Here is a 24,925-nt window from a genome sequence, read left to right on the forward strand (position 1 = left end):
TTTGGTTGATTTTCAGAGAAAGATAAATCATACACCAAAGTCTGTGTGTATTGCTGCTATGTGCTGTCATTTATCTTATTTTTTCAAATATTTGAATTTTGAAGAAAAAGAAATATCATATTATATTCAATAATTTTATTTTCCAATTTTTTAAATTTTTTATTTTTTTACTTTTTCGTGGTTTAGGAAAGTAATTTCCGATTGAAATATTGAACCGTAGAAAAGCAAATTTCTATAGAAATTTTGCCTTACGTCTCTCACCTTTTCTTTTCAGTGAGAGTAATTTTTTTTTTTTTTTACAGTTGATCGTGAAACAAAATCACAGTTCCCAGGTCATCTGCGCCATTGCGGGTAATAAAGGAGCCTATACATTATATAAAATCCACATAAGAAATTAGAAATTTTAATTAAAAAAAAAAGAAAAGAAAATCCCTCAGTGTACGTGTTTTTTCACTTTCTCTTGAACCTTCATAGCTTGTTACATACTTCTTGTTCAAGCCTCCATAGCCACCCTCCACCACAAACCCAAAAACTAGGGTTTCTGGTGGCCTCTCTGTTTCCTTATCAGCTGTAAGGTACAAAATATCCACACTCACTATCAGCTTTATTTATTAATTTATTTATTTTTTTCTCATTGCACCAATGGCCGAAATCTAGAAAGTTCCACCCGAAAAAAGGGTGTAGCTGTGACGTTTTTTGGCCACTGCTTAAATCCCTAATTCTCATATATGTCAACCTCTTAATCCCGCTAAGGGTGTTCATGGTTATTCAAGTTTGTTAACTTTCATTTTGTCCCTCAATCCCAATTTTGACCCGGCTTCTCCAGGTTTTTTACGCTTTTTGCCACTCTCTTCTACGTCATGCGCGTTTATAGTATGTATATAGATTCTGATCGTCGCTGATTTCGTTTTACAGTGATTTACTAATCGAAAATTTATGGCGAAAGCTGCAACTGGAAGTGCTAACCATGGCGGTAAGACTGGAGTCCGTATCGTGGTAGCGGGAGACCGTGGCACCGGAAAGTCCAGCTTGATTGTCACCGCCGCTGCTGAAACTTTTCCGTCGAATGTTCCGCCGGTTTTGCCGCCCACGAGGCTGCCTGAGGATTTCTATCCTGACCGTATCCCTGTTACTATTATCGATACTTCCTCTAGGTATTTATCATTCTCTTCTCCTTTATATACACGCTAAAGACAGTAACAAAGAACGGAGAAGGAAAAGTATCAATTTGGACAGCGCTGTTTTTATTCCGAGTTTGTATTTTTTTGAATGGAGAATACTCTCGAGTAATGAAACTTCTCAGTAATTTTTCAAATGTGATTTAGAGCGGAGGATTCTGCTAAAGTAGCTGAAGAACTGAAGCGAGCTGATGCAGTTGTTCTTACTTATGCATGTGACAAGCCAGAGACTCTTGATCGATTGAGTAACTTCTGGCTGCCACAGCTTCGTCGATTAGAGGTTTCTATACTTTTTTCATCCATTCTACAATTGTTTCCATTAAGAATTTATTCATTGGGAATCTATGAATAATTGGTGGAGGAAAGTCATGCATATGATGTAAAATGATGCATCGTTTTAAACTTCCCTCTAATAATTATTCACTAATAACAAAAAACTAATTTGTGGCAAATGGAATCCTGAAAGTGTTTCTAGGAACCTTATTGGTTCTGTAAGAACAGATGGAATCTCAGTATGCATAAATGCACAAAAAAACCGACAGGGAGTACATGCTTCTACATATTTCTTATTGGTACACGTGAACAATGAGCAGGTGAAGGTGCCGGTCATAGTGGTGGGTTGCAAGCTGGATCTAAGGGATGAGAACTACCAGGTGAGCTTGGAGCAAGTGATGTCACCAATAATGCAACAATTTCGGGAAATTGAGACTTGCATAGAGTGTTCAGCGCATAAACATATCCAGGTATTTTTTATTCCCTTTGTTGCAATTATTTACATGGAATTGCTCTGTAGATATTGATGCTTGAATCTTTGAGTAACTTAATTATAATAATATTTGAACAGCCCCTCTTCAATTCAATAGTGCTTCTTGGTTTACCGTCTCTCCTGAGTTTGCTCCTCTTTGATGCCTGCTTGTCTACTTTTATGCAATGGATTCTGTTTTTAACCTATGATGACAAGGTTCTGGCATGATTTTAATTGCCCAGAGCTCACAATTAGTGAACAGATAGCACTTTTTTGGGGCTCTTGAGGCAGCTACGGGTTTTTGTAATTAACATCTAATTGTGAGATTTTCATTTCCCTCTTTTCAGATACCTGAGGTCTTCTATTATGCACAAAAGGCAGTTCTTCACCCAACCGGGCCACTCTTTGATCAGGAATCACAAACCTTGAAGCCCAGATGTGTGAGAGCCTTGAAGCGTATTTTTATTCTTTGTGACCTTGACAGGGATGGTGCCCTTAGTGATGCAGAATTAAATGATTTTCAGGTGCATATTTCTGTTCCTCAACCCTTCGTCTTCTTGTGTTTCTTTTCTACCCCTTTCCATTTTTTGTATGGTTGGGGGGTTGATACGAATTTCATTCTGTGGATAGCCTTTGTTAGTCCCACAAAGGTATAGGGTGCATGGGCATTTCAGCTCAGAAGCGGCTTGCACCCTAGAGTGTCTTGTTTCAGTTCTAAATATGAGAAACAGACTCTAATGACCCTTAAGGCTGAGAGGAGGTGTAGTGAACATAGTAGTGCAGCAGCAAGTAGAGAACTTGAGCGATTTGAATTTTCTTGCAAATTAGAGTTTCTGCCTGCTATTTTTGTGACCATACGACCACAAATGGAATAATGGTCATCCTTCTCAGAGTAAAAGCAGGGAAAATAAAAAGAGAGAAGAAGATCCACCCAAAAATGAGAGTGTCAATGCTCTTTCCTCAAAAAGCCCCCCTTCCCTTGTACTTTGCATCAAAATCCGAAAAGTCTGTTCCATTCCTTTCCTTAAGGGCATGGAGCTGGTTTTGTTAAATCAACCTAAAGCAATCTTCAGTGTCTGGTCTTATGGACTAGGGACATTCCTCATTGCATGGCAAGTAGTGAAAACAAAGTCTTGGGTCTAGGCACATGGCAACTGGTTATGGTTGGATATTTCTGAAAGTAATTTGTGTTTAGGTTTGTCAAGTATCTAATTTTACATTTTTCATCAGGTCAAATGTTTCAATGCTCCATTGCAACCTTCTGAAATTGTGGGTGTGAAGAGGGTTGTGGAAGAGAAATTACCTGGTGGAGGAGCCACTGATAGAGGAGTCAATGAACGTGGTCTTACCTTGACAGGATTCCTGTTTCTCCATGCATTGTTCATAGAAAAAGGACGCCTTGAGACAACATGGACTGTTTTGAGGAAATTTGGGTACAATAATGATATCAAACTCGCGGATGAATTAATTCCAACATTCAAACGAGCTCCCGATCAGGTATAATCTCACTAAGGTAAACTGTGTTATAACAATGACTGTATTGAGCCCCATAATTGACATTCCAATAACACACTCTAGTGGTCTTCCTTTTGACTTTGATATTCCTTGCACTTTCCCGTATCAGATTGTTCCAATTCTTGAACTGACTAGAAAATGAATTCATAGGCATAATACCTTAATTTGACAAACTTAAGCAGTTCGGATTACCAATCTATTGGGTCGTGCAATTTCTTGCTTGAATCAATAACCATGTTTTATTTTAAAACTTGGTTTACAATCAACAACTTTTGGCCATATTGGCAAGATATATTGTGCCTTCAATTCTTGATTTGGTTTGGGCCGGGCTGATTGGCATACTTTCGTGCCTGGCTGCAAGTTGAGATACGATGTCCCTTAAATTACTATTCTAATCATTAATATGCCTGGATTTTCTGTTATATGTTTTCTCATCTTTAGGGTTGAATTCTACCTGCTTGTGTCAAGACTTTGAACCTGATCTTTGCTCTTATTTTGCAATATTAACAGTTCTACTATGTGCTATGTTTAAATTGCTTAATTTTTTGGCCTTTTTTGTAGAGTGTGGAGCTCACAAATGAAACTATTGAGTTCTTGAGGGGAATCTACGAATTGTTTGACAGTGATGGTGTACGTTTCTATCTATTCTTTGATGAGCAGTAGCACTTAAACTGTAGTATTAAATTTGATTTTTTTTGTTCTCCTCTGTTAGATTAGTGTGCAGAGTTCCAATAATCAGAAAATTCTGAATTCTCTAAACTTTATTATATTGTTCTGACAGGATAATAACCTGCGACCTGTAGAACTTGAGGATATTTTTTCTACTGCACCAGAAAGGTACTCTAGCTTGTACTGAGTACCATTAATATATTAATATCATTTTAATTGTCTAAACTAAGTTGAAAAGTACATCCCTCTCAGCTATAGTAAATTCTAATAATTTTAGTCTTTTGTTGCTTTTGCATCAGTTTGTTTGAGATGTCCTTCTTTGAATATGATGAAGAGCTTGAGTTGTTTTCTGAAAGTGTTTATCCATGTTATTTCTGATAAACATGATGATTGATATTTTTTATGGTTATTTGATAAGCTGGCTTTAACCAATGATTTTGCTTTCCAAGTGCCTATTCCTGTCCTGATCAGAATATATACATTTATTTTATCATTTCAATATGACTAGTCTTTATGTTATATTTGACACTTGTCTCTTCAACTTCAGCCCTTGGGATGAACCACCATATAGGGATGCTGTAGAGAAAACTGCTTTGGGTGGGCTATCACTTAATGCATTTTTGTCAGAGGTACTAATATAATATACAATCTCTCTCTTTCTCTCTCTTCTTATGATGCTTTCTTATGCTAATCTACTCACTTGTTATGATTCAAAGTTTCAAACACTTTGCCACGTCTATATTTGTTTCCCTTGCCCAGGCAGTATACTGAAGTTCCATAGGTCCTTTAACCAGTTTTCTTCCTGTTTAAAAATATATGTTAGAACATCCATCCTTAATTAATGGTTTTTCTGCCCTTGGAGGAGGTGGTGGTGGTGGTGGTTAGCTTTGAAGATTTTGTGAAAATAGCAGCATTTGAACAGTTATAATACTTCCATTTCATGCAATGCCTGTGCGTAATAATTTAAAAAATTGTGTTCCAGTGGGCCCTTATGGCACTTTTAGATCCATCTCGTGCTGTGGAGAATCTGATCTACCTTGCATACCCTAATGATCCTTCTTATGCTGTTCGAGTAACAAGAAAAAGGCGTCTAGATCGCAAGAAACAACAATCAGAAAGAAATGTTTTCCAGTGTTTTGTATTTGGACCTAAGAATGCTGGGAAGTCTGCACTATTGAATTCTTTTGTTGGAAGGTTTATTTTCTGAATCCATATCTTAAAACCCTTAAAAATTACGTCATTGAGCTCATTTTCTTTTTGATAATGGGTTTTCATTCGTCAAATTATGCAGGCCATTTTCTGAAGTGTCATCTTCAACTATTGAGGAGAATTATGCAGTGAATATTGTTGATCTACCTGGCGTAAGTGCTAATCCATACTGTGCATCATGAGTTCTAATGGCCATATATAACTGTGGCCTATCCTTATATTTGGGGAGTTCTGGGGGGAGGGTTCCTTAAACTACATTTTTGTGGTTGGATTGTATGGTCATCAAATCATCTTCTATTGTTATGGTTCTCCAATTTAATCTGTGTGGAAGTACTAGAAATGATAGAATAAGAAATTGTGAATATACAAGTTTTTTGCTGTTGTGACATCCAATTTCAAGTTTTTATTGCGCTCTTCATTTTTTGGCCGCCCTGGTGTCTAACAATAAAGATTAGTATCTTGCTCAGGCTACAAAGTTATTCTGATTCCGGTTTGATGTTTGGCACCCTTGGACACCTAAAAACAGTCACATTTCCAGTCTCCTTTTCTTGTTTTCCTAAAAAAATAATTTTAGATAAAGTCGCTATCCATCATGATGGGCTCCAATGCAAGTATACTCTAATTTTAAATTGAGCAGGAGCTTGTAATCACTGACTTTTCATCAAATCTTTTTTTTTTTTTTTCATAAAACTTTGAAATAGACTGCTGTTTACCTTTTACCTTCCTTTTTTGTTTCGAATCAGCATTGCTGTCCTTTAGTTTCTGTTGATTTTTTAATTAACCCTTTGATGCACATGATTCTTTTGTAGAATGCGCAGATCTTAGCTCCCTTCTTGCTCCTGCCTTCCCCCTTTTCCTCCTCCTCATGGCCTCTATGTTCTCTTGTGGTTTTTGAAATTCAAATGCATGTGCTTATATATAAATGTATGCCCCACTCTGCTCTCCAGCTGAAGCTGTAAACTTGTTATGCTTACAGGGAGTGAAGAAAACCCTTATTTTGAGAGAGATTCCTGAGGATGGAGTTAAGAAGTTGCTGTCTGATAAGGAGTCTTTGGCACCATGTGACATAGCAGTTTTCGTTCATGACAGGTAGGGAGTAAGCACCTGTTGAATTTAGTCATATGTATTGGTATTCATTCACTTTCTCATAAGATGTCAACACTTTATGCTTTGTATGATTAATACACTCTTGAGGTGTACTCTGAGATAACCTCAAGGTGAAGCATCCTGAGTTTGCTGCGAGGCAGCAATAATCAAACAGCTTTCCCTTGAGTAAGCCTGTGGGTACCCTGCATATGCTAATGTGAAGATACTGAGAGATGTCTGTGGCTGGATATTTAGTCTGCTGTCACCACATCTTTAGAAGCTATACTGTTAATACCAATCTTGTTGCTTCTGCTACCTCAGCAGTTCAACCTATTTAAGGATTGTCTACTGTTGCAGCTCCGACGAGTCCTCATGGAGGAGAGCAACTGAATTGCTTGTGGAAGTTGCTAGTCATGGTGAGGATACTGGCTTTGAGGTGCCTTGCCTAATTGTTGCAGCTAAAGATGATTTAAATTCATTTCCAATGGCAATCCAAGAATCTACTAGGGTATTTACTCTCCTTATTGGCTCTATTCTTTCATAGAAATGGGTCCAAACTCTTTATTAACTTCTTGACTGTATTTTTTTCGTCACATATATGAAGTGAATGATTTTGTTGTTTAATTGTTTGATCTTGGATGCTACACTAATAGCACTCTATGTCTGCTAAGGCATTGTTGTTTATGCAACCATGTTGTTAAGGACACTTATTTATTAATTATCTTACAGCTTTGTGAGGTGTGCTGAAGAAGACGTAATAACCATCTCCATTGCAACATATTGCTTTTGTAGGTTACTCAGGATATGGGGATAGAGGCACCTATTCCCATCAGTTCTAAGATGGGCGATACCAATAGCATCTTCCGTAGGATTGTTAATGCTGCAGAACACCCTCATTTGAGCATTCCTGAAACAGAAGCAGGGAGAAGTCGTAAGCAATATCATCGACTCATCAATCGCTCCCTTATGTTTGTTTCAGGTATGTTTATCTTCTAGGCTCATAGCACTATCAACTGCAAAGTTCCTAAAGCAATTGACCTCTTGAACTTTGGAATTTACTGGGTTTTAGAGGACTTGCTACTCTATCAGAATGTCTTTGTGTTTCTATTCTCCTGTTGCTTATTTTAGATAAGTTCAGAACTATAATTGTAGCCATTCAGTGAGTCTTGATGATATTGTCTTCTTTTTTACTTGTTTGTTATTCAACTGATGAAAAAATTCATTACATTCTGGGGAGTAGTCAGGTGACTCAGGTTGAAGCTAGTTGCTATGTTCTTACAATGGTAAATGGTTTGACCATCGCAGCTATAGGTGTAATGACTTAAGTTTGATACTTTCACATTTTACCAGTAGATTTTTTGCAAATTATTAGAATAGAACTAACCAGGAATTATTAAGTCATTCTGTTGAAAGCAACATTATTGTGCTGGTGGATGTTTCTACTAGATTGCAATAGTCACTTTTAATGATTAGGGTTTTATTTCACTCTTGCTTATGTACTTAATTATCTATTATTGAATTAATGGTTTGTGTTTCACTGCTGTAGTTGGAGCTGCAGTGGCCATTGTTGGGTTGGCAGCTTACCGAGTGTATGCGGCAAGGAAAAGTTCATCTGGCTGAAGGATGTGAAGATTTACCCATAAAGAAAAGATGGAAGTTGTGTATGACCTCATTGAATCGGATTTGGGTTGTGTCAATTTGAGGTTTGGTGCTTGTAGAGAATTTGCATTTTATCCTGATGCCCTTTAATTATTAGTTTCTTACTTGCAACTTTTTCGGCATCAGGATCTTAACAGTTTGAATGGGAGAGTTACTTGCAGCAGTTGAATTGTATTGATGGCGTATGTATCATTAAATTAGTTATTGTGCAGGGCTTGTGCAATAATAAAAAATTTTGCTATGGACTTCCCTTTTTACGCATTTCGATATTACCACTTTGTATTCTGGCGACTGGCGAGTCGCTTCATTTGTATCTTCTTTTGTTGGCCTCGTGTAGTTCTTATTTATATGTGGAGCGTGAGCATTTGAAGTTGTGCCAAAAATTGAATCGAATTGGATTGAAATTTTATAAATAATAAAAAAAGTTGAAGTGAATTGATTTAAATTTCGAAACATGTATGTATTTATGTACATATATGTAATTTACTTTGTTTTTGGTTATTTTATTTTATATTTTTTTTTATTATTATAAAAACTGAATTGAAATTAGTAAAATTTAATAAGATTCAAAATCGTTTCAATTTTAATTTTTGATTAATGGAACCATTTGTTGATGTCAGAGGAGATAACAGCCAACCAGGGTTTCACAAAATCTGGCTACTGATACGAGATAGCGTTTTCTTTGATGAGTTCAGTTAATTGTTCACAAGTCTGAACATAAACATTCTTTTAAGTCGATAAAGATCTAGATTTTAGTTTTTTTTTTTATTATTATTATTTTTTAAAAAAAAAGCCAATTGCTATGGGGATTCATAAAATTGTTCCAATTATTAAGTAAACATGTTTAAAAGATGGAGGCACGGTCCGCATTGCTTTTTCATACATCTAAAATGTGCTTTTTCATACAATTAGCTTAAAGAAACAGTCAATTTCTTTTACCTATTAACATACAAAGATGTGTATCTATTTGCAACAACAAAAAAAAAAAAAAAAAAAAAAAAAAAAAAAAAAAAAGAGTATAGATAGATGGGAAGAAAAATGTTTAGTTTGATTATGCTTCTCTCTTTCTGTTTCTTTTAATTACATGGCCCTGCGCCTATAACCAGAGAAACCATTTGTTGTATTTTGGGTGCGATGGGTTGTACTTTGCCAATCTCCTTTTGGATTACAGGCATAGATAGTTGGGTGAATCTGCAGGAACTCTCCACCACCTTCCCTTTCCAGTTTCAGACAGTAATTCTTGAACCCTTCAACTGTTACTTGAAGTCTAAAATCCAAATTGAACAACAATTTCATTTCCATTCTATTCATTTCTGCTGTGCTCACTCCTCCCACTTTTGCATAGTAGGCATTATTGTAACACCTGCAAAATATTTATCCTTTTAAATCTAGAATTAATTTAATCAAGCATTCTTGGTTTAAGGATTAAAGAAAGTACTTACTCATCATCCAGAAATTTTGCAGCAACCATTATACTTGTGATCAGAAGGCGATGTACATTAAGGGAAGTAAGACTTACATCCATTCGATGAAGAAATCTTTCTATGTATATATATGAAACGACAAAGCATGAAGTACTGCACCTGGAATACTTAAATACACGTTCAATGTACTGTCTAATGCTTAAGGATGGTGATCTTGATCCATGAAAGACTGTAACTGTATCCTTCTTTCTTGATTCATCAAATAAGCTTTCATTCTTTTGAATAGACCTTTCAAGAACACATGCAAATAGCTGCAAAACTCGAGGAATTCTTGAAACTCTTTCACCATTTTCATATAATCCCAAAGCTGCAAATGTTTCTGATTCACCCATATTAGATATTGTAAATTCTGGCTAGCTAGCTAGCTATGTATATTAGATCCAGGGCATTTATATATCTTTTGTATAAAATATTATAATTAAAGTTGCTTTTGTGAAATTTATTCTTTTCTTTCTTGTAAAGTTAATATATATTGGAGAATAAATGATGGTTATATAAAGTTTTTTAAGAGGGTAATTTTGGGAATAGATTATAAATGAAAGTTTTTTTTTCTCATTCATCGAAATTTTTTAAGAGAACCTTTTTTTTTATCAAGGAAACTATAGAGCGTAAGATTTTTTGCAGTCCCTGCAAAATGCACTTTTCGAAGATCAAATTTGCATTTTCATCCTTACGGAATTAAAATCACTTAACTATCACTCGAATCAGTACCTTTTTGTTTACTAAAGAGAATCTTTAAAACTGGAGCAGATGATAATCCAACCAAACTTGTGATTGTTAGTAGCCTTCATGCCTCATTTAGGTATAAGAAATAGATAAACATTACTTTTCTTGAAGTGGGAATATAATTTTACTCTGAGGTTCTTGAAAACTTAAATGTTCCTTAATGGATATTGGATGTTAATTACAATTGAGAAATCTTTGATTGACCAAAAGAAAGAAATTTGCCCTAAGAACCTCAAAATGTTGGAATCTATGTTGTTGGCCATATTCTTTTCACACCAATTTGCTTTGATATATAGTTGGATTAGAAACAGACATGTCACCAAATGTGGATGACATAATATACCAACTTCAGTAGTGGTAGCTTGTCATTGTTTTATGTAATAAAAATGGTGTCCACAAACAAAAATAAATAATTAAATAATTTATTAAGTCCATACATATTTATCATTAAGAATCTTTTACTAATAAATATTTCTTTCAATAAATAATATTTCATCATCTTATATGAATAGGTAGATATGGAAATAAATTTAAGATTAGTATTCTGTTGAAAGCGAAATGAAAATAATTTCATTTTTAACATTTTATATTTTAATATGTATGTATTTTCAGGTAATAAAAATTTATAAATAAAATTTATGTCCATTTATATAGATAATATTTTTAGAAAATTTTTCCACCTTTTCAAAAACACATACCCTGTTTTTGTGAAATTCATTTATATCAAACTCTTAAATATATGGGCCCGAGTCCGACTAATAAACTTACAGGCCCAACCCAATATTGTAATATTTTGGGCCAACGAAGGCCTGAATGAGGTTTACTTGCGAAAAAAATGGTCAAAACTGGCTGGCTTATGTGGGCCATTAATAATACAACTGTACTTTTCCTTAATTACATAATTAACTAAAATGATTAATTAATTAAGCCTCTGTTGAGACGCACCCTTCACTTACACTTCATCCATATTCCACAATTAACAGTTTCTGTATTCAAGAATTCTTGACAAAGTTTTTATCACCAAATGTACCATGGAAATTCCGTGCCATGAATACATGAAAATGACATGTCGATAGTTGCGCTCGGGTCCACTGCCTGGTAGCACAGAATTTTTCATATCATTACAGGTCACATAATCTTTTTCTATGACTTTGACGGCAACAAAGTCTCCTCCCACGCATTTGATTTGTACGTGATTACCACTCTCCACAACCAAGTCTTGTACCAGTTTATTTATTGTATTTCAAATATCACGCAATGAGATTTCGTATATTAAATTTTGAGGGCAATGTGACATTAAATCAAGTAAATAGATTTTATTCTTAAAAAAAAAAAGTAAATAGATTTTATAAAAACAAAATATTATGCTTTAGAATCCAATAAAAAATATTTTTGTTTGTGGAAGATATGCATAAGGTTTTCAATATTATACAAATTATTAATTAATATCTAATCCCATAATCATAATATTGCTATATTATATTTTACAATCAGCAGTTTGTTTCAATTGTTATTAAAAGATAGTAACTTGTGATTAATGTTGATAGCTAACGGTTGGTAATGGAGGGCGGAGCTAGACTTTTAAATTTTGGAGGTCAAAATAAAACTTTCAAAAGATAAAGAAAACCAAAGTGAAGACATATTTTTTTTTTTTACCAAATTATGAAGAATTAACAATATTATAAATGAATTTTGTATACATATTTAAATAATTTTACTTTGACTTATATTTATTAATTTTCTAGCATCAATTAAATATATTAAAAATAGTAATATTTATTATTTTTAATAATTTATAATAAAAAATAAATTATTATTAATAAGTTTTAATCAACTATAATTCAATCAACTACGAGTTGGTGAGAAGAGCGTTGTTAGACGCTAAAAACTTAACTATTGATGCTCAAAAAGTTAGTAGCTATTTTTCAATAGTTAAAATAAAATACCCCTTTAATATTAATCTATTAAAAAAAATAAACCATATATTAATATATGTACGGATAATAATTTATTGGGTTAATGTTCAAATTGTCTATTGAATCCAAGAATAATATATAATTTGCCAAAAAAAAAATTAACTTTTTACGTATTATATTATTTCAATTTTACACTAAATGATCAAAAGTTCAAATTTTATTAGAAATAAAATAATAATTTTTAATATTTTTCTAAAAAAAAATATAAATTTAGTGGAAAGTTGAGGTGGTAATAGTAGAAAAAGTTGCAAAGTATATAAATATTATCTTCAAGTTAATGAGGATATTAAGCATTATTATTAATTTATTTCAAACTTGAGTTAAGAACACTTGAGTAATTAAAAAATTTTATTAAAAATTATAAGTTACATAAGAAATAAGAAATTGACAATTCACGCGCTTCATTATTAATAATAAGATGCGCGTGGCAGGAAAAGATCAACGTGCGCGGCCATGCACATTGTCATCCTACCAAACCAAGCAAAACCTTTTTCTCTTCTCATTTTCGGATTACAAATAAATGTAAGCTTCAGTTCCTTTCCTTCTTCTCCCTTATAAATACCCAAAATTAAACCAGACGTTTATAGCTCAACAGCTCAGATATGGCCTTTTACAGGCCTCAAAGATCATTCCAAAGCCTCTTCGCTTTCTTTCTCTTATTCTTCTCTTCATCCCTCTTTTTCTTGGTTTTGACTTTTAAACCAAAACACCATTATGTTACTAACCCTTCACTAATCTCTCCTACAAATGACTGGTTCGATCTTGTTTCCAGAAATTTTGATACCCAGAAACTCAAAATCGGCTTAGTTAACGTAGAAGATGATATAAAGATCATGTATGATTCCTACAGATTAGTTGAGTCAGTTTCTGTAGATTTTGTGCCTGTTTCTAAAGACAAGAAATGGGAAGATTTTTTTCCAGAGTGGATAGATGAGTTCCATAAATGGGGCATACCGCGGTGCCCGGAGATTCCCATGCCAAGACTGGAAGCTTATCGTGACTTGGATGTTATAGTTGCTAGAGTTCCTTGCGGTGGTGAAGAGAAATTAGGGAAGAAGAAGGGTATCAGGGACGTGTTTAGGCTGCAAGTGAATTTAGTGGCGGCTAATCTTGTGGTGGAAAATGGTTGGGATAAACCTGATGTTGAACGAACGGTTTATGTTGTGTTTATAGGGGATTGTGGGCCTATGCAAGAGATTTTCAGATGTGATGATTTGTTGACTCATATTGGTGAATATTGGGTGTATAAGCCTGAATTAAGGAAATTGAAGCAGAAGCTGTTAATGCCCGTTGGTTCATGCCAGATTGCTCCTGCTTATGCAGAGACAGGTACGTTTTAGTTTAATCACAGTTTTTTTTGGTGGGGTCGGTAGGTTCTTGACGATCAAGATAGAGTTTACATCTTGGGTTTTGCTAATTAATTAGATTTTAAAGTTTACTTACATCACATGTAAAACTTAAGCTTTTTGGTATTATTTGGATCTTACTTGCCTTCTTTTAGGCATAAAGTAAGACCCAGATACAAGAAACCTGAACTTTGTATCATTGGCAAACAAAAGTCTGACATATGGCAAGAGAAAAAGAAAAACAAGAAGTCAATTCTATTTTCATTTTTCAATGGATACTCTTCAAAAATACATTAATTAACATCCTCAATATATATATTCACTACTCTTTGACCATATATATATATGCAGGTAAAGAGCTTTGGAGAAATTTTATGTCAGAATCAACAGTAATAGGGCAAAACGACACCACATACCTCCAAAGAATTGCCTACCATCAGAAAGTTGCCTACGTAACAGTTCTTCATTCCTCAGAAGCTTATGTATGTGGTGCAATTGCTTTAGCTCAAAGTATAATTCAAACCAACTCTACCAAAGACCTAATCCTACTCCATGATTCATCGATAACTCCAAAGTCCCTTCGAGGTTTAAGAGCCGCCGGTTGGAAAACCAGACTAATACAACCCATCAAAAGCCCTTTTGCAAGAAAAGGATCCTACAATGAGTGGAACTATAGCAAACTTAGAATTTGGCAACTGACAGATTATGATAAAATTATTTTTATAGATTCAGATATCGTCGTCCTCAAGAACATGGACAAGTTATTTACTTTTCCGCAATTATCAGCTTCTGGAAATGATAAAACGTTGTTTAATTCTGGGGTTATGGTGGTAGAGCCATCGAAATGCATATTTGAAGACTTGATGTTGAAGAGTAGGAAATTAGCTTCATATAATGGAGGTGATCAAGGATTTCTTAATGAAGCATTTACATGGTGGCATCGATTGCCTTCAAGAATGAACTATCTTAAGAGTTTTGGAGGAGGAAGAAACCCAAATCATGAAATTCCAGAACAAATTTATGCTATGCATTTATTAGGGTTGAAGCCATGGATGTGTTATAAAGACTATGATTGTAACTGGGATATGAAAGATCGTCACGTATTTGCTAGTGACTCTGCACATAAAAGGTGGTGGCAAGTTTATGAAGCTATGCCAAAGAAATTGCATAAGTATTGTGAGCTTACAAAGCAAATGGATGCAAGAATTAGGAAATGGAGAGGGATAGCTAAGAAATTAGGTTTAGCTGATGGGCATTGGAAGATTAATCCTAGAGATCCTAGACAACATCATTTTGTTGAATGATTAATATTCATTAATTATAGAAATAGCATCCTTAATTATCCCATCATCTTTTTTAACAAGTGATATATATATTGGTAATTAACAGGTGATATATCTTAACTGTATGTCTGTATATGTTTGTGTATTTGGGGGGTTCAAGGATTTTTTTTTATTTATTTCCATTTGAGGATTAATTGAAATTTTATTAACCCATGTTTTTATTTGATTGCAATAATTAATTAATTATTTAACCAGAATTATATATATATATATATATATTATTTTTAAGCTGTTCATATTCAGAGTCGATTGGCTCGACTAATTCGGAATTGCATTGAAGTGATTATAAATTAATATAACAAATATATATTTATTGGTATAGATTATGTAAATAATTTATAAATCTATATAAAATAATTAATAGTGTGAAGTGAATTAAGGATTCAAATGGTTGACATTCTAATTTTTTTAAAAAAATCTTGATTTAGGAAATAAATTAATTAGTAATTCAGAATTATTATTGATTTAAATATATTTCGATTCTAAGCCATGTGGTATCGCTTCCTTGTCAAGATGGTAACGAGCTTCACCTTTTAAGTATAAAAAAATACATATCTGTAGAGATTTATATTGAAAAATAATAAAAATATATGGTATGGTCTTTAATCTTATATTAAAGGCTAAAAAATAACTTTATATAAAATATAATTCGTTAACAAATAAATCTTATTGAAAAGATGATTATAAATAATTTTTTATATATTTAGATCTATATTTTTAATGATTTGTACTTTGAAATTATTAGTTTTAAACCCCTTACTAAATTTAGATTCTATTTGCAATTTTTATTTATTTTGATAAAACTTTACTAAATAATAATATATGAATTTTCACTTATATCAAATATAAAATATGAACTCAAATATGAAAATGAATCTTTTTTATTAAAAAAAACATGAAAGTGAATCGCATAATGTAATTTATTTAAAAGTGAATATTAACGTTTTCAAATGAATCAAATAAATGAAAATTCATCTAATTTTTTTGATGTAAATAAAAGTTTTAAAAATAAAAATTTTAGCGGATCCACGATCCATCTTATTTATTTATTTTTCAAAGTAATCTATATCTTTTTATTTTTAAAAATAAAATTTAATTAATTTTATATATGAATCTGTATGAATATATATTTAATTTCGCAGGGTTGATACGAATAATAAAAAAACCATTGTTGATATTATTTACCCAACTCGAGTTAAAAAAAAAAAAAAAAAAAAGTTGTACATCGTCATGTATGTATTTTGGCTTTTTCTTTTTAATTTATAAATTTTTTAAAAAACAATCTCCCAACTTTTCCCTCCCCTCCTCTGTCTCTCTCTCAAAACTCCATTTTCTCACTCTTTTGCCGACCAAAATCGAACACCCACACCTCACTCTGTTAAGCCCACCAATCACTCTCTCTGTCTCTCTGCCTCTTCTTCGATAATGCAAGACTTTCTGGGATCAGTTAGGCGATCAATAGTATTCCGTGCACACCTAGATAATCAAGACAACACCTTCAATCCATTAACTGGAAACCTAGTCGAAAAGATCAATTCTTGCGTTCGTAAATCCAAAATTTTCTCTAAACCCTCTTCTTCATCTCTTCCAATGGCGCCTACGATCCGATACCGGAAGGGAGAGTTGATCGGTTGCGGTGCATTTGGCCATGTTTACATGGGTATGAATCTTGATTCAGGAGAACTTTTGGCAGTCAAGCAGGTACCTTTTTATTTATTTTCCCATTTTTTTTACTCGTTGCTTTACGATATTTGGAACAAGATTTGGTTGATCTAATTTAGTTCATTGTGGGACTTTGGGTTATAACTTTTTTTTTTTTTTTTTGGTTTTGGGTTCTCTCTATTTTGTTTTGTTTCTGATTTTCGTAATTGTATGCATGTGGTATAAAGTTGAATTGCATTTGGATTAATTTGGGATAACTTGAAATACTTGAACTTTTTAATTTTTTGTAGGATGTTCTCCAATTTTTGGAATTTGATATTAACTTCTGGTTTGTACTTTTGTTTTTACTTCTCCACCTTTAGCAATGGTTTACTCTGGAAATTTTCTTTTTTGGTTGTATCTGAATTTGTTTTCAGTAGCTTATTTTTGGACTTTATTGGGTTGATAGTTATGAGTTGAATTTGATTTTGTGTTCTTATGTTCTTCCTTTCTAGGTGTTGATTGCAGCTAATGGTGCTTCAAGGGAGAGAGCGCAGGTAGGAATTGACCACTATTATTGGTCTGTTATTGGTGAATTTTGTGTATCCAGTCCTTCTCTAGAGAATGAAAATCCTATCTTAATTGCTTCTTGTTCGAGGTGAAATGTTTAGTACTGATCCAAGTGGCATGATCAACTTCATTATTTTTCTAATGATGGATAGAACTAATTTGGTCTTTTTAATACACTGAAATTTTCTCGTCTTATTTTCTAATGTATGGTTGCCAAGTAACTACCTCAACCCATGCAAATAGTTTTCTTCTGCCTGATTAAGTAAGAATCTCTTACTTTGCTCAATTCTCATACATTAAGAAATCTCAAGATTTTGATGTTTTCTTGCTTCCTTTTGCATTTATTGTCATTAATCAAATGGAATGCCAAGGAAAAATAGGTTTGTTTCCTTGAAGTTATGGTCCTAGGATAGAACCCTGCAAATTTTTTGGGTTGGCAACAATTATCATTTTACTTTTCCTATTTGGTTTTGATTTAAATAGAAATATGGCCAAGTTCACTTAATTTTTAATATTGATATAAGTAGGCTCACATCAGAGAACTTGAGGAAGAAGTGAAGCTTTTGAAGAATCTTTCTCATCCCAACATTGTTGTGAGTAATGAGTATTATCTTCTGTTCATTCATTGAATCAATGAAGCGTAATAATATTCTGACTGCATATGCCATTTTTGATCTTCAGAGGTATTTGGGTACAGTTAGGGAGGAAGAAAGCTTAAACATTCTTCTTGAATTTGTTCCTGGCGGATCAATATCATCTCTTTTGGGGAAATTTGGACCCTTCCCTGAGGCAGTAAGTCTTGCCAACTGAACTCATGTGTATAGGTGTCAGTGACTTGGTGCTAACTTGTGTACTTAATGAATAGGTTATAAGAACATACACAAAGCAACTGCTGCTGGGTTTGGAGTATTTACATAACAATGGAATTATGCACAGAGACATTAAGGTGCCTCTTAATTCCCTATTTGATGATACTGTGTATGAGAGAAGTTCTAATTCTCTTTTCTATCTTCTCAAATATGTCTTCGCTGTTTTCAGGGGGCGAACATCCTTGTTGATAATAAAGGATGCATTAAACTTGCAGATTTTGGTGCATCAAAGCAAGTTGTCGAGCTGGTGTGTACCTTTTTCTCCTCTCTCTGCTCATATCTACTGTTTTTGTAATCTGTAGAAGCTGCATCTATATACCTTTTTTTATTTAAAATGAGATGCTTCTTGATGTAGGCCACTCTAACTGGGGCCAAGTCAATGAAAGGAACTCCATACTGGATGGCTCCAGAGGTCATCCTGCAGACTGGGCATAGCTTGTAAGGATAATTAAATTCCTTTTAAGTATCTATAAGTTACATGTGGGTGCTTATTTTTACATGCTTTGAACATGACGGTCTATTTTGGACATGTGCTTGTTTATACCTTTCATATTCTTTTTTTAATAGAGAATTAGTTGGATGAGTTCAATAGCTATATCTATTAACAATATTAAAGAGAAAGCAAAGTATCATGCATTTTCATCTTTGACTGCCTTGAGGTGTTCTAGATTAATTTCATCTGTTCAATCTATAAATTTCTAAATGTATTTTTTCTTCATTTCCTTGCAAAGTGCATTGCACAATTGAATTGCGTTTCAAAAATCTGTAATTGTAAATTGAGGGCATCATAAAGGTGTCCTGGATAGTTTTTTATCTGTTTTATCCAGAAAGTTCTAGATGAATTTTATCATGTCCTTTCTCAAAAAAATGCCTTGCACTATTCTAAGTGTATTAAAAAAATCTCTAAGAAAAATATGTGGGGGCTCGGAGAATTTCAAGAAAATGCATTTTATTGAATTTTGCTCTAGACATTTTGGTTAATGCATGATTTACAATGCTCTGTTTGTATGATAATTCATTTCAGTTGGTGTGGTTGAAACTTGAAAGACCCTTTCCTTCTTAATCAATAATTAATATCAAAATATTGGAGTTCTATTTTTGATGGTTTTGATTGATGAATGAAGCTTACTGATATGTCATAAAACTATTTCCAAGCTCTGCTGATATATGGAGCGTCGGATGTACAGTAATTGAGATGGCCACAGGAAAGCCTCCTTGGAGCCAACAATACCAGGAGGTATCTGATCTTTAATCTTCTAGCTATTATGGTCTCTTCTTCTTCTTCTTTTTTTTTTTTTTTTTTTTTTTTTTTTTTTTTTTAAAAAAAAAAAAAAGAAAAAAAAAAATTTCTTAGTACAAGTTCACTGAAATGTCATACTAATGACGGTTCCATCAGGTTGCTGCACTCTTCTATATAGGATCAACAAAGTCACATCCAGAGATTCCAGAACATCTCTCTGCTGAAGCAAAAGATTTTCTTCTCAAGTGCTTGCACAAGTAGTGATTTTGTTGTCCTTTTCTTATTTGTTTGGTATCAAAATAAAAATTGCCGACATTCTGATAAAGGCGATTGTGGTGAAACAGTGGGGTGGTTAGGTGGTATGAAATTAGTAAAATATTAAAAATATATAGCTGGGGCTATTATACATGAGTTCAAATTCAGCTCTTGAAACGTGGTATTTGATTTTATTCTTCTGGACTTCTGATGTATTTGATTTTCATTGACAGAGAACCAAACATGAGGCCAGATGCATCCAAATTGCTTCAGGTGACTCTAATTTGATTGGCATTTTCTTTTCTCATTAGGCACATTGTTTTCTGTGGAAACCTATCGGTCCTGTTAACTTCTTAGAATACTGGTCATGACCTAACCATTCAGATGTGGTCTTAACATTGTTAGAGAATCCTAAACAATTTCTACAAATTGCAGCATCCCTTTGTTACTGGCCAGCGTGGAGTATCTGATACTGTTATTTGCACTCCTTTAATGGTAAGTATACTTGCAATGGATCCTGTGCTTGTTTGTTCTTCATACTATATCCTGGTTCATGTTTTTATGATGGAATTTCCATTACTACAGGAAACCTCTGAAATTTCTTCGATATCATGTACCAAGGAGCTTGAAACCTTGTAAGTTTTTACAATTTGGGGTGCTTTGAACTTCTACGATGATACATCAGAATTACCTGCATGCTGCTTTTAGAATATTTTGACAATAGTGTGATTTTGTTGACAGTCAAATGCCATCTGTCTCTGGCACAATAGATGTCTGTAACTTAAGAAGTCTGAGAGGCTCAATTGATCCTAAGAAACTATTGGAAAGCAAGGATTTATGGACAACAAATGATAGCGATGATGATATGTGTCAAATTGATGGAGATGATTTTACTGCTACAACTACAAGTGAAGTCAAATTTGGTTCTGTGTTGATTGCTGACAACTTTAACAAGGTGAGCAACTGCTTCATATCTTGGTCACAAGTCTGCTATCTCTGTAACCATTAAACACTTTTGCTAACATGGATTCGTGATTGTGCTAAATAAGAGTCATGATACTAAACCTGAGCTCTCTGGAGATTGGAGTTGCAAATATGGTGAAAGTATGGAGCCAGAACAAGCAGAAGTAAAATTGGACATTGATCAACCAGTTCAAAGGGATAATAATTTTTCGTTTCCTTGTGGGACATCATTCTCTGAGGATGATGATGAACTCACTGAGTCTAAAATTACAGCTTTTCTGGATGAGAAGGTATAACTGCTTTTCCTTAACTTTGAAATAGGCATTTGCAACGATGTTCTAGATATGGATTTATCGTAGACTGTTTTAATGTTGAACTCATAATTTATTTGTTAGGCTTTGGAATTGAAGAAGCTACAAACACCTTTATATGAAGAGTTCTACAACAGTCTGAATGCAGTTTGCTCTCCAAGCTTTGTTGAGAGTTCACATGATGAAACTCCTCCAAATTACCTGAAATTACCTCCCAAAAGTAGGTCGCCAAGTCGGGTACCTGTTGGGACCCCTTCTGCAGCAACTGATAGTGTCAGTACTGGAAGCCCTGGGAGTAATACTAGGCGTGTGTCAAATGTTGGCAATGCAAGTGATCAATCTCCAGTGGAAAATTCGTCACCTCAATACAATGATCGAAAGGGACTTGCAGAAGACCAGCCAGAAAAAACCAGCCCAAGGTTAGTCCCTAATATGGTCTCATGTCTGAGCTTCTGATGTGATTTTCTATTAGTTGGGAGTAATCTGAAATGGGATGTTGTTGTACAGTATGAGCTATTCTGAGAGACAAAAGAAATGGAAAGAAGAACTTGACCAAGAGCTCGAGAGAAAGAGAGGTACTAGTATCATCATTCCCCTCATATAAATCTAAGCTCAAACAATTTATATATATTTTTGTAATATTCACTGGTTTGTAAACTTACCAGTATAATGAGTTTATCTGCATTGCATGCTAGAAACTACTTTGATGCTATATTGAAATTTCTTGGTGAATGCTAAATTTGGCCAGAGATGAATCACAACTAATAGTTTTATGTCAAGTAAATTTACAAATAATCAAAGAAAGCCTAATTGTCACTGTGCATGCACAATCTAAAGGATTAAAGTTCAACTTAGTAAAGCCTAATTGTCACTAAGGTAGAGTGAAGATTTTGGGTTACAATTGTTGTACTTGTGTTTACTAAAGTTCATTTCAAGTAGTTTCGGGTGCTTATTTCAGACTGCATTATTGTGAAAATTATGTTTGCAGAGATGATGCGCCAAGCAGGCATGGGAAGTAAAACGTCATCTCCAAAAGATCGAGCTTTGAACTGGCAGAGAGAGCGGACAAGATTTGCATCTCCAAGCAAATGAGTGAGCAGTCTTTTTTATATTGAGGTTAAACACAAGACTTGCAGTTTTGTTCGGAGTGGTTAAATATTGCATAGTGTGGGCAGTGTGTTAGGTCTGTGTGAATACTGGGGCTCGTTTAGCCTGAGGTTGTGCTATCCAGGGAACGGGTACTGTTTGGAGATAATTTTTTCTTTTTCTCTTTTTGGGGGCGGGCATATTTTTCTTAAGTTTGTAACCAGTTCATCAATGTACAATAATCATGATAAGAAATTTCATAAGCTTATTAAGTATTATGTTGCTTTATTTTCCCCGTGCTTTTTCCCCCTTCGTAGAACATTTTCTTTGGGCAATTTGATTATTTAAAAATAACAGTAAACAAGTAGGCCCTCGATTGGAAGTATCTAGTGCTGTCAAGGGGTTATGATAATTGACGTCCACTATCATGTAAGAGCAGGGAGAACTGGAAATACTAATAAGTTACAATTTTGAACTGGAGATACTAATAAGGAGCAGACCAAATTGTATAATTTTCTTTCCAAATAAAGCAGAAAAGAACAGTTTCCATAATGCCATAACAGAAATTTGTATTGTATGGGATTCTGGTTCAACTGCTTAAAACTGGTTCTTAATTGTTGTTGGAGAGCTAATACATCACGTAAGAAACCAAAAAGATAAGTTCATTCATAGAATGAGAGTCCATTATTCGTATTTGTTATTGATATATCCAACGAACAATCAAAATCCATACAAATGTGAAATGAACATGTATGAAGAGAACTAAATATGATGAGGAAACATCGACACCTGCTAAATAACATAAAAAAAATCAACTATGAACATTGATTAACAGAATATAATCCTCAATTTTCACACAGAGCCACGTTTGATAAAATGAACTTAAATTCTCCCAAATGAGAACCTGATAAAAATGAACTTAAATTCTCCCAAATGAGAACCGTCTGGGCATTGAAACTGGACGCTGTTTCAATCCACTCGTTAACACGTTATCACTCTTCTGTACACTTTTCCTGCTCTTCAATGGAGACACCAATCTGTTAGCCAATCTGGAAGGCGAAAATGACCTACGCAATTTCGAAGCAGTTGACACCTTTGGTGATTTCTTGCTTAAGTTGCCAGCTCTAGTAGGTGATAATGAAACAACTGGTGGGCCCTTGATCTTCACTTGGAACTTAGAAGCTGAAGGTGGAGACTTTATCAAGAACTTATGCGGAGTAGTCTGTTTATTTCTTGAAATCACAGGAGACCTTGTTCTGAAGAATTTCTGCTGTTTAGTGGAATCTGTAGAAAGAAACAAAGGGTTTGGAAATAATACAGTCTTTTTAGCCCATGGCCTGTTCCTAGGAGACACTCTGTTTGCCAAATATGCAGCAGTGTTTTCTTTTTCTATTTCTCTCTTCTTTGGAGGTGAAACCTTGAAATTAATGCGTGATCGAGCTCTCTGAAGGGATGGAGTAGGAGATTCTGATCGAATGGATTGTAGTTTAATTTGTTTTTCCTTCTTTCTTTTGGTCTTGAGTTCACTATTTTCAGGGTTTGGCTTCCGTGTCCTCTGTTGTGTCATTGGAGTTTTAGGGTCTTCTAAGCTGGTTTTCTTGGTTTTGGAGGCAACTGCTTCAACTATTTCTCTTGCAAATTGGGTTGCTTGAAGAATTTCTCCTACTGTTTCTCCTACAAGCATTGCTGGTAATGACATTCGTCGCCATTCTCCTGCGCATAGCATTCAGATAGATTGGTTTTGGTTGATGAGGGAAAAAGAAAATGCATTACTCAGACCCGAAAAGCAAACTCCCTTATCAACCCCAAATGGAGAAATTTACACAATATAAGGAGAGAGAAAGAGAGATACCTACTACACTCGCAGGCAATTTTCCCACTGGAGATTTCTTAGGGGTAGCATTCTTGATCCTTAAAATTGGAAAGTAAAATAATGAGAGCAGAAAACATAAAAGATTCAATTTTTTTTTTAACTCAACTTGAACAAAACCAAAAAAACCAAATTTGAATTTTACCTTAAAGATTCTTGCTTGCACCTAAGACTAGTTCTTAGATAACCTCTGGTACTTCTAGGACTCAGACTAACCCCAGAAGATATCACCTTATTCCCACCTGTCACTGTATATTGGAGCTCTTGCAACCTAGCCATGCATTGATCCACCTTCAATAAATCCATGAAAAAATACACAAACCCATTATTATAAAGAAAGAAAAAAAACACAGTCAAGCAAGAGAGTTCGATTTTTTTTTTCCTTCAGCTTTCTGAGGAACCAATCAGCCATGAAGAACGGATTTGCAATTTGTGCTATAAGCTTTAAGTAAATTTACCTTCTTTACGGTTTCTCTAATTAAAACAGGATTCAGAGGTGCAACCAATCTCCTCTGCTTTGGTGGGGTTCTTGCTACCATGATTGCAAATCTCACAACTGACTAAAAAAAAACCTCTAAGTGGGTCTCTCAAAGTTTCCTATCTTTTCTCTCTAAATACCCATAAACCAGATACACATACAGAGAGAGACTTGAAATGGGTCTCGATCACTACTTACTATGGCCTATGGGTCACCCCTTTCCTTTGCACACTCTCGCTCAGTTTTGTCTTTGAAGTGAAAACTGAAAAAGTCAAAAGACAAAGCTTCTGGAGCGCTGCACTTTGCTAACGGATCTTTTTGCCCCTAACGGTCACATCTATCCATTTTACGTTACATGGGTTGCAAACGGCTACTTTTATTTTCAACTTAAAAAACAATTATTTTGGCTAATAACTTAAAATGGTACTATAGATAGCGGGAGAACGGTTGATTGGAAAAAAAATGAACGGTCCATAAGCCCTTTCCCAACTTGAGTTCCTTAGAAACTGATGATATGGTGAATAAATAAATTAAATGTTTTGATTCTAATATTTAAGATCTCAGAATTTGTATCCTGTCCTGTAAATCGATAATCATATTCCTAAATTAGATAGCCGACTATTTAATTTAATACAGTAATTAATCTGGATTCTTAGAAAAATTTTCTGATTCTTAGATTGGAAGCTGCAATTTTAATATGTCGTCA

At 34.1% G+C, this 24,925-nt stretch overlaps 5 protein-coding genes across 6 annotated transcripts; 3 read left to right on the plus strand and 2 right to left on the minus strand.

Annotated features, from left to right (window-relative positions):
* Positions 1-415: 415 nt before the first annotated feature.
* On the plus strand, positions 416-8,322 carry LOC105647551 (mitochondrial Rho GTPase 1). Of its 2 annotated transcripts, none has more exons than XM_012233676.4 (15): positions 416-575; positions 916-1,154; positions 1,326-1,458; positions 1,772-1,921; positions 2,271-2,447; positions 3,154-3,420; positions 4,000-4,068; positions 4,220-4,275; positions 4,655-4,736; positions 5,090-5,301; positions 5,399-5,468; positions 6,293-6,405; positions 6,760-6,910; positions 7,195-7,381; positions 7,949-8,322. In XM_012233676.4, the coding sequence occupies exons 2-15, from the start codon at positions 937-939 to the stop codon at positions 8,020-8,022; spliced, it is 1,959 nt and encodes a 652-aa protein (XP_012089066.1). In that variant the 5' UTR covers positions 416-575; positions 916-936; the 3' UTR covers positions 8,023-8,322. The 2 variants fall into 2 exon arrangements, with proteins under 2 accessions (XP_012089066.1, XP_012089067.1); XM_012233677.3 differs by lacking the exon at positions 416-575 and adding an exon at positions 589-826.
* Positions 8,323-9,088: 766 nt separating this feature from the next.
* LOC105647550 (Cyclin family protein) lies at positions 9,089-10,029 on the minus strand. Its single transcript, XM_012233675.4, has 2 exons — positions 9,504-10,029; positions 9,089-9,424 (listed from the first exon to the last, which is right to left on the minus strand). The coding sequence occupies exons 1-2, from the start codon at positions 9,875-9,877 to the stop codon at positions 9,142-9,144; spliced, it is 657 nt and encodes a 218-aa protein (XP_012089065.1). The 5' UTR covers positions 9,878-10,029; the 3' UTR covers positions 9,089-9,141.
* A 2,686-nt stretch (positions 10,030-12,715) lies between these two features.
* LOC105647829 (putative UDP-glucuronate:xylan alpha-glucuronosyltransferase 5) lies at positions 12,716-14,988 on the plus strand. The gene is made up of 2 exons (XM_012234056.4): positions 12,716-13,576; positions 13,945-14,988. The coding sequence occupies exons 1-2, from the start codon at positions 12,850-12,852 to the stop codon at positions 14,895-14,897; spliced, it is 1,680 nt and encodes a 559-aa protein (XP_012089446.1). The 5' UTR covers positions 12,716-12,849; the 3' UTR covers positions 14,898-14,988.
* Positions 14,989-16,221: 1,233 nt separating this feature from the next.
* Positions 16,222-22,159, plus strand: LOC149498643 (mitogen-activated protein kinase kinase kinase NPK1-like). The gene is made up of 17 exons (XM_089718609.1): positions 16,222-16,637; positions 17,093-17,134; positions 17,675-17,740; positions 17,829-17,939; positions 18,013-18,093; positions 18,186-18,263; positions 18,372-18,454; positions 19,172-19,253; positions 19,413-19,513; positions 19,745-19,784; positions 19,947-20,006; positions 20,097-20,146; positions 20,253-20,466; positions 20,561-20,764; positions 20,870-21,204; positions 21,293-21,360; positions 21,774-22,159. Exons 1-17 carry the CDS (start codon positions 16,362-16,364, stop codon positions 21,875-21,877), a joined length of 1,995 nt encoding a protein of 664 aa, XP_089574735.1. The 5' UTR covers positions 16,222-16,361; the 3' UTR covers positions 21,878-22,159.
* Positions 22,160-22,536: 377 nt separating this feature from the next.
* Positions 22,537-24,546, minus strand: ATN (cyclin family). The gene is made up of 4 exons (XM_089717437.1): positions 24,200-24,546; positions 23,887-24,032; positions 23,724-23,782; positions 22,537-23,584 (listed from the first exon to the last, which is right to left on the minus strand). The coding sequence occupies exons 1-4, from the start codon at positions 24,278-24,280 to the stop codon at positions 22,791-22,793; spliced, it is 1,080 nt and encodes a 359-aa protein (XP_089573563.1). The 5' UTR covers positions 24,281-24,546; the 3' UTR covers positions 22,537-22,790.
* Between the last annotated feature and the right edge of the window lie 379 nt (positions 24,547-24,925).

This window comes from Jatropha curcas, chromosome 2 (assembly GCF_041381405.1).
Source record: "Jatropha curcas cultivar XTBG-Jc1 chromosome 2, XTBG_Jcur_1.0, whole genome shotgun sequence".
NCBI classification, from domain to species: domain Eukaryota; kingdom Viridiplantae; phylum Streptophyta; class Magnoliopsida; order Malpighiales; family Euphorbiaceae; genus Jatropha; species Jatropha curcas.